This window comes from Coregonus clupeaformis, chromosome 27, assembly GCF_020615455.1.
Source record: "Coregonus clupeaformis isolate EN_2021a chromosome 27, ASM2061545v1, whole genome shotgun sequence".
Classification (NCBI taxonomy): Eukaryota; Metazoa; Chordata; class Actinopteri; order Salmoniformes; family Salmonidae; genus Coregonus; species Coregonus clupeaformis.
The window spans coordinates 43,388,180-43,397,895 of NC_059218.1; the positions used below are offsets into that span (position 1 = coordinate 43,388,180).

The 9,716-nt window shown below is 49.7% G+C and overlaps 1 protein-coding gene across 1 annotated transcript; it reads left to right on the plus strand.

Annotated features, from left to right (window-relative positions):
- The first annotated feature begins 884 nt into the window (after nucleotides 1-884).
- Nucleotides 885-9,280, plus strand: LOC121577402 (sialoadhesin-like). Its single transcript, XM_045207954.1, has 10 exons — nucleotides 885-963; nucleotides 1,240-1,581; nucleotides 1,737-1,934; nucleotides 2,159-2,485; nucleotides 2,645-2,899; nucleotides 8,311-8,553; nucleotides 8,766-8,862; nucleotides 8,947-9,001; nucleotides 9,091-9,233; nucleotides 9,265-9,280. Exons 1-10 carry the CDS (start codon nucleotides 909-911, stop codon nucleotides 9,278-9,280), a joined length of 1,731 nt encoding a protein of 576 aa, XP_045063889.1. The 5' UTR covers nucleotides 885-908.
- Nucleotides 9,281-9,716: the final 436 nt, after the last annotated feature.

Consider the following 9,716-nt stretch of genomic DNA (forward strand, 5'->3'; position numbering starts at 1 on the left):
CTGGTGAGTATGCAGGCCGTGGATGAACTGGGACATTTTCACTTTCCAGGAATTATGTACAGATCCTTGTGATGAATGGCACTACAATGGGCCTCAGCAAACTGCTCGCCCACACGACGCCATACACATTGTCTGCGGTTGTGAGGCCGGTTGGACGTGCTGCCAAATTCTCGTAAATGATAAAAAAATGAACATTCAATTATCTGGCAACAGCTCTGGTGGACAGACCTGCAGTCAGCATGCCAATTGCACTCTCCCTCAAAACTTGAGACATCTGTGGCATTGTGTTGTGTGACAAAACTGCACATTTTAGAGTGGACTTTCATTGTCCCCAGCACAAGGTGCACCTGCGTAATGATCATGCTGTTTAATCAGCTTCGATATACCACACCTGTCAGGTGGAATATTATCTTGGCAATGGAGAAATACTCACTAACAGGGATGTAAACAAATTTGTGCCCAACATTTGAGCGAAATAAGCTTTTTGTGCCTATAGAACATTTCTGGAATCTTTTCTTTCAGATCATTAAACATGGGACCAACACTTTACATGTTGCGTTTATATTTTTGCTCAGTATTGCTGAGGGCCCTTTAGGACCAGACTGATAGGGAGTAGGGTTGACATCTATACTGTGTAGGATGTGTGTTTCTCTAGAATCTGATACAGACTCCATGGGCCTTATTGGCCTTCCCTGTGGGTGGGTGTGTGTGTGGTTGTGTGTGGTTGTGTGTGTGTGTGTGTGTGTGTGTGTGTGTGTACATGTGTGTGTGAGCCTGGTTCATTTTCAGTAATGAGGCCCTGTACTCCATTTACAGTTTATACTTCAATGTATCAGGTGTAGTTATTCACCAGCTATAGAGTGAGCTGTTGTTTATGTTTCTAAGACTGCAGGGTGGGAGATGCAACAATGGCCTTGAGAACAGCAGGAAGTGTGTTGGTGGTCTTTCTCTGGTCTGTAGCAGGTATGGTCTCATTCTTGTCTTTTAGTTGCTCTGTTTAACAATCTACAGACATTTCTAAAAGGTTAAGAATCATAACATTATTCTGGTGTGTTCTGTAAGGCGTCTCCACTTCACTTAAATAGTTATCTTTCACACCTCATAGAGTGATGCTTATTTGTGGTTTTCATTGACACTCAACTCAGCAACTAGGCAACAAAGTGTAGACAAACCTTACTGTCAGTATGAGCCAATATGCCTTGGCTTAATGTAAAACCCTTGTGTTGTGTGACTGTTCAGTGATGGGTGTAGATGGCTGGAGTGTGACTTACTCCACTCAGAGTATCTGTACCTTGAAGGGGTCAACAGTGGAACTGTCCTGCTCTTACACATATCCCAGTGGTAGAGTCACAACAACCCTCTGGTTCACTAAAAATGATGCTGCTGGGAATCCTGTGAGTCTGAGTGATGACCCAGACTACAAAGGTCGTGTGACGTACCATGGAGATCAGAAGACTGTCCCCACCCTGACAATCACAGACCTGAGAGAGAGTGACTCAGCCACGTACAAGTTCAGATTTATAACAGATCAGACCGTAGGGAGATATACTGGCGAACCTGGAGTCACTCTGTCTGTCACAGGTAAAGTTACATTCAATAAAGCTAAACTATTGAATTCCATTTAGTTCAGGAGAATTGTCTTGGTTTGTATTTATGTCTGTATAACATAAGATTTCTTTGTATTAGCGTGATAAGTCAGTGATAAAGGGATTTACAGTGATATTGTTTTTCTCCAGGTCTTCAGGTGAAGGTGACTGGTGGACATCAGGATAAGACACTGACCTGTAGCACCACCTGTACTCTGACTGGTAACCACACCTACATCTGGTACAAGAACGGACAACATCTAGATGAGAGCACCTCCCCCCAGTACAAAGACCCAGTCTACAGTAACTATGAAGACGGCTACTCCTGTGCTGTAAAAGGCCAAGTGTGTGAGTGTGGACTTTTTAAAAATGCAAATTCAATTTTGTTTCAGGTTGTGAGACTAATAAATAAATAATAAATATTGATCATTATTCAATATTGAAGGTTTTCACTACTGTAAAGTGTGTAACTAGTTTGTTTTCTACTACTTTATAAAAACCATCAGTGTATACCAGTAGATATTGTAATTAAAGATGTATATAAGGTGTTCTGTTGTCTTTTTGTGTTTCAGGTAAGGGGTGTTGGGGTGTGACTTACACCCATCAGAGTATATGTGCCTTGAAGGGGTCAACAGTGGACATATCCTGCTCTTACACATATCCCAGTTATCATGAGATCAAAAAAGCTTTCTGGTTTACTAAATGGTCTGGTATAGATGCTGAAGATCTGAGCTCAGTGCCAAAGTATGAGGGTCATATTGAGTACCTTGGGGATAAGAAGGGAGACTGTACCCTGAGAATCACAGACCTGATATTGAGAGACTCTGCTGAGTACAGGTTCAGATTCATAACATCCGGAGGAAAGTTTGCTGGCTCACCTGTCTCCCTGACTGTCACAGGTAATCTGTCACTCATCTCACATCTATTACTGTAATGACCTTATTAAGGGCAGTCATACAGACACAGTAGTGGTATGTGACAGAAAAAAACAAATCTAGTATATCATATAAGAGGACATATATAGGAGGAGAATAATGATGTGTTTCCTTTTTCTCTAGATGTTGTGTTGGAGATGGATCCTACATCTGTGTCAGAGAGGGAGAATGTCACACTGACATGTAGAACCAAATGTACACTGGACCCCATCACAGCCTACAGTTGGTATAAGAATGGACAGCCTATACCAAACAGCAACACCTACTCTCCTGTCTATAGCCTATTCTCAGTCAGCAGTGAGGATGCAGGAAGATACTCCTGTGCTGTAGAAGGCCATGAGGATCTCCACTCTCCTGAAGACACTCTCAATGTTAGATGTAAGTACATGTGGTTTAAATGTTTAGTTTGCTATGTTAACATTGTAGTGACAGATATTAGCTCCACATGACACTTGAATTGATCATCTTCAATAAGAGGGTGAATTTAAAAGTCATTGTGTGGAAAAGTACAATTGTGGAAAGTATATATAATATTTTTAACTGACCTAATTTTTTACTCTTTTTAAATCCACTGTATTTTACATTAGATGGACCAAAGAACACCTCAGTGTCACGATGTTTAAATGGTGTGGTGTGGAATCAGGCGCAGAAGCAGATGTACAGTCCAACAAGACTTTACTAGAGAGCAAAATAATCCAAAAACGGCCTGAGGCCAAACAGACGCACACAGGCGTCAAACACGAGCGCACAAACACAGGGCGCAAAAACTCTCCTCAACCGAGGAGGAAGCTAATCGTTACTGGCGTACCGAAACACGGGTAACGCACAAACACCTGACACGAAACAATTACACACAACACTACACTAACAACAAGGAAACTAAATAGGGTGCTTAATGAGACATAACACAAGACAGGTGTGGCTAACAGACAAAACTAATCAAACAGGAAACATGGAACATACAACGGTGGCAGCTAGAATTCGGAGACGACGAACGCCGAAACCTGCCCGAACAAGGGAGAGAGGCAGCCTCGGCCGAAACCGTGACAGTACCCCCTTGACGCGCGGCTCCAGACGTGCGCCGACTCCGGCCTTTGGGACGACCCGGGAGGACGTGGAGCAGGGCGCGTCGGATACCCCCGATGGAATTCCGTCAGGAGCGACGGGTCCAAAATGTCTCTCCTCGGCACCCAGCACCGGCTCCTCCGGACCGTACCCTCCCACTCCACTAGATACTGGAGACCCCCCATCCGACGTCTCGAATCCAAGATGGACCTCACGGAGTACGCCGGTGCCCCTCGATGTCCAATGGGGCGGGGGAGTCTCCCTATCTCATTTTCTTGGAGCGGGCCCGCTACCACCGGCCTGAGAAGGGACATGGAACGAGGGGTTAATACACTTATACTCCACAGGTAGCTGTAATCTATAACATACCTCGTTCAACCTTCTCAGGACTTTAAATGGCCCTACAAACCGCCGACCCAGTTTCCGACAGGGCAGGCGGAGGGGCAGGTTTCTGGTAGAGAGCCAGACTCGATCACCAGGTGCGTACACCGGTGCCTCACTGCGGTGGAGATCAGCGCTCGCCTTCTGACGTCGGGAGGGCCCGCTGCAGGTGGACGTGTGCAGCTCCAAGTCTCCTCCGAGCGCCGCGCCCACTCATCCACCGCAGGAGCCTCGATCTGGCTCTGCTGCCAGGGTGCCAGAACGGCTGGTAACCTAACACACATTGAAATGGAGTTAGGTTAGTGGAGGAATGGCGTAGGGGAATTCTGGGCCATCTCGGCCCAGGGAACGTACCTTGACCACTCCTCCGGCCGGTCCTGGCAGTATGTTCTGAGAAACCTACCCACATCCTGGTTTACGCGTTCCACCTGCCCATTACTCTCCGGGTGGTACCCCGAGGTGAGGCTCACCGGAGACCCCCAACCGCTCCATAAACGCTCTCCAGACTCTGGAGGTGAATTGGGGACCCCGATCAGCCACAATGTCCTCGGGTACCCGTAGTGCCGGAACACATGGGTGAACAGTGCCTCGGCAGTTTGTAGGGCAGTAGGAAGACCCGGCATGGGGAGCAAACGACAGGCCTTAGAGAACCGGTCCACAACGACCAGGATAGTAGTATTCCCTTGGGAGAGGGGAAGGTCTGTTATAAAGTCCACAGAGAGGTGGGACCATGGTCGTTGTGGAACGGGCAGGGGTAGCAACTTACCCCTAGGCAGATGTCTAGGCGCCTTACACTGGGCGCACACCGAGCAGGAGGAAACATAAACCCTCACATCCCTTGCCAACGTGGGCCACCAGTACTTGGCACTAAGACAGTGCACTGTCCGGCCGATACCGGATGTCCAGAGGAGGGTGACGTGTGAGCCCAATAGATCAATCGATCCCGAACCTCGAGCGGAACGTACTTCCGACCCTCCGGGCACTGTGGTGGACTAGGGTCGGTGCGTGCTCGCCCGCTCAAGTTCAGTATCGACCTCCCACACTACCGGGTGCCACCAGACACGACTCAGGCAGTATGGGAGTGGGCTCCACGGACCTCTCCTCCGTGTCATACCGCCGAGACAGCGCATCTGCCTTGCCATTCTGTGACCCAGGGATGTACGTGATTTTAAAAGTAAACCTGGTCAAGAACATACTCCATCTTGCCTGGCGAGGGTTCAGCCTCCTCGCCGCCCGGATGTACTCCAGGTTACGGTGGTCCGTCAAAATGAGGAAAGGGTGTTGAGCCCCCTCAAGCCAGTGCCTCCACACCTTTAGAGCCTGTACCACGGCTAACAGCTCCCTGTCCCCTACGTCATAGTTCCGCTCCGCCGGACTGAGCTTCTTAGAATAAAAAGCACAGGGGCGGAGTTTAGGTGGCGCGCCAGACCGTTGTGAAAGCACGGCTCCTAAACCGGCCTCTGACGCGTCCACCTCTACCTGGAACGGCAAAGAGGGATCCGGATGCGCCAGCACCCGGGGCCGAGGTAAACAGGTCCTTCAGCCTCCCAAACGCCCTGTCCGCCTCGGCCGACCACTGCAGACGCACCGGACCCCCCTTCAACAGAGACGTGATGGGAGCTGCCACCTGTCCAAAACCCCGGATAAACCTCCTGTAGTAATTTGCAAACCCCAAAAACTGCTGCACCTCTTTCACAGTGGTTGGTGTTTGCCAATTACGCACGGCCGACAACCGTCTACCTCCATCTTCACCCCTGACGCAGACAACTGATAACCCAAAAAGGAGACCGACTCCTGGAAAAACAGACACTTCTCTGCCTTCACATACAGGTCGTGCTCCACCAGCCTCCGCAACACTCTACGCACCAGGGCCACATGCCTCGACACAGGTAGGCGAGTACACGAGAATGTCATCAATGTACACAACCACCCCCTGCCCCTGCATGTCCCTGAAGATCTCATCCACGAATGATTGGAAAACTGACGGAGCGTTCATCAACCCGTATGGCATGACCAGATACTCGTAATGGCCCGAGGTGGTACTAAAGGCTGTCTTCCATTCATCACCCTCCTGATGCGCACCAAGTTGTACGCGCTCCTGAGATCTAATTTCCGTGAAGAAACGCGCCCCCATGCAACGACTCAGTCATGGTCGCAATCAGCGGAGTGGATAACTGTACTTCACCGTAATCTGATTGAGACCACGGTAATCGATGCACGGGCGCAAACCACCATCCTTTTTCTTCACAAAAAAATAAACTCGAGGACGCAGGGGAAGTGGAAGGCCGTATGTATCCTTGTCTCAGAGATTCGTCTATGTAAATCTCCATAGCTTTCTTCTCCTCCTGAGACAGAGGATACACATGGCTCCGTGGGAGCGCAGCTCCTGCCTGGAGGTCTATCGCACAATCTCCCTGCCTATGGGGTGGCAACCGCGTCGCCCTCGCCTTACTAAACGCAATAGCCAAATCCCCATACTCAGGGGGAACGTGCAATGCGGGCACCTGGTTTGGACTCTCCACCGAGGTAGCCCCTACGGAAACGCCCAAACATCTACCCACACACTGAGCAGACCACTCCATCAGAGCCCTCTCCTGCTACGAAATAGCTGGGTTATGGGTACTCAACCAGGGCATGCCCAGCACCACCGGATACGCAGGAGAGTCAATCAGGAACAGCTGAATCATCTCCTGATGATTCCTGCGCACACATCCTAAGTGGCGCCGTGACCTCCCTGATTAAGCCCGTACCCAACGGACGACTATCTAGGGCATGAACGGGGAAAGGAACATCAACAGGAATAAGGGGAATCCCTAACGCTAAACAAAACTTTTTATCAATAAAATTCCCAGCCGCGCCTGAATCTACCAGCGCCTTATGCTGGGAATGAGGTGCTACCTGTGGAAAACGCACAGGCATCCAAAAATGGGCAACAGTGAGCTCTGGGTGAGTGGGGCGCCTACTCACCTGGAGAGGGAATCCCCAGTGCGGGACCTGTCGTCATCCTCCTAGGGAGGCCATCCCCAGCACCTAGCCGCGGTGTGTCCTCCCCGACCACAGTTGGTGCAGTGGATGGACCCCCCTAACCAACCGACTCCTCCTCTCTCTAGCGCCAGCGCCCCGAGCTCCGTAGGACACGGCTCGGAGGCGCTGGAGGGTGAAATGGACGGACCCCTCTCAGGACGTCCGCGGGTGGCCAATAGGTTATCCAGCCTGATGGACATGTCGACCAGCTGGTCGAAAGAGAGACTGGTGTCCCTACAAGCCAGCTCCCGACGGACGTCCTCTCGTAGGCTACATCTGTATAGATCGACGAGGGCCCGCTCATTCCACCCTGCATCTGCCGCTAGAGTAACGGAATCGAGAGCGAATTCTTGGGCACTCCTCCTCCCCTGCCGGAGGAAGACCAGACGCTCCCCCGCCGCTTTCCCTGGGGATGGTCAAACACCGCCTGAAGCGGCGGGAGAACTCGTTGTAGGTGATCGTCTCGGCGTCGATCTTCCTCCACTCCGCGTTGGCCCATTCCAACGCCTTCCCGGACAGGCAGGAGATTAGGCGGACACGCTCTCATGCCCCCGAGGGTGCCGGGTGTACGGTGGCCAGGTATAGCTCCACCTGGAGGAGGAATCCCTGACACCCAGCCGCGGTTCCGTCGAGGCCCTCGGGAGAGAGAGTCGGATTCTCGGGGGTTCTGGCGCTGGAATGGGCGGACTGGCCGATGGTGCTGGCAGTGAGGGAGGTGGTGGAGGCGCTCCCCAGCCTCGGAGCGTGGTGATCACCTCCTGCAGGGCGGTCCCCATCTGCTGTATCTGGTCCTGTTGTTCCCGGACCTGGACCTCCAGTCTCGTCGGGGCTGCTTCGGCTCCTGCTGATTCCATGTCGGGTGTGTAATTCTGTCACGATGTTTAAATGGTGTGGTGTGGAATCAGGCGCAGAAGCAGATGTACAGTCCAACAAGACTTTACTAGAGAGCAAAATAATCCAAAAACGGCCTGAGGCCAAACAGACGCACACAGGCGTCAAACACGAGCGCACAAACACAGGGGCGCAAAAAACTCTCCTCAACCGAGGAGGAAGCTAATCGTTACTGGCGTACCGAAACACGGGTAACGCACAAACACCTGACACGAAACAATTACACAGAACACTACACTAACAAAAAGGAAACTAAATAGGGTGCTTAATGAGACATAACACAAGACAGGTGTGGCTAACAGACAAAACTAATCAAACAGGAAACATGGAACATACAACGGTGGCAGCTAGAATTCCGGAGACGACGAACGCCGAAACCTGCCCGAACAAGGGAGAGAGGCAGCCTCGGCCGAAACCGTGACACTCAGTGTCAGTCAGTCCCTCTGGTGAAATAGTGGAGGGCATTTCAGTGACTCTGACCTGCAGCAGTGATGCCAACCCACCTGTGGACAAATACATCTGGTACAAGAAGAACATAACCTCACCAAAAGCATCAGGACAGAGTTACAACATCACTAACATCAGCTCTGAGGAAAGTGGAGAATACTACTGTGAGGCCCAGAATGGAAGAGGATCTATGAACTCTGCAGCTCAGATCATCACTGTAGCAGGTAAAGTTCCATCTTCAATATTTCAATACAATATTATGTTCAATAAGAAATGATGTTTCAAGGTAATCTTCTTCTAGTTTGCCTTATTACACTTTGGTTTATAACTATGCATAGGCTTATATATACAAGTATTGCATTATTGTCCTGTTTTGCCGTATATTCATTTTCAGTTTATAATAACATGGACTCATATCATCTATATCATCTTTTAGGGAAACAAACCTCAGTTATGACTCCAGCTGTAGGAATCACAGTGATTGTTCTGGTTCTCATACTGGCTTCATGTCTCTTTGGCTTCATGTGGTTAAGGTGAGTGAAAATGCATATTTTAAAGATTAATTCACTGTATTAACTTCATTAACTCATTCATATATTCATTAATTCACAAAACAGGAAGAAAGCATTCAAAACCACCTCTGACACAAGACACACAGCACACATGGGACAGGTGAGTCTTATTGCTTTGTGGGACATTTCTACTCTTCATACTGTCTGTCCCCAGGTCTATTTACATTGTCTGTTCTCTCTCTCCATCAGGGTGACTCTAGTCCAGTGTATGACAACGTCTCAGGCATGGCCATGACCCCTACTGCAGTACAGAGAGTGGACACAGATGAGCAGGATGACGTTCACTACGCCAGCGTCCACTTCTCTCACTCCAAAAACCAGGAAGTGCCTCTGTACTCCCCTGTCCAACTGTCTCAACCCCAGAAACAGGAAGACCTGAACACAACAAACCCAGAACCAGGAAGACCTGAACACAACAAACCCAGAACCAGGAACACCTGAACACAACAAACACAGAACCAGGAAGACCTGAACACAACAAACCCAGAACCAGGAAGACCTGAACACAACAAACCCAGAACCAGGAAGACCTGAACACAACAAACCCAGAACCAGGAAGACCTGAACACAACAAACCCAGAACCAGGAAGACCTGAACACAACAAACCCAGAACCAGGAAGACCTGAACACAACAAACCCAGAACCAGGAAGACCTGAACACAACAAACACAGAACCAGGAAGACCTGAACACAACAAACACAGAACCAGGAAGACCTGAACACAACAAACACAGAACCAGGAAGACCTGAACACAACAAAAGGCGTGGTATATATAACCGTATACCACGGGTATGACAGAAAAGTACTATTTAC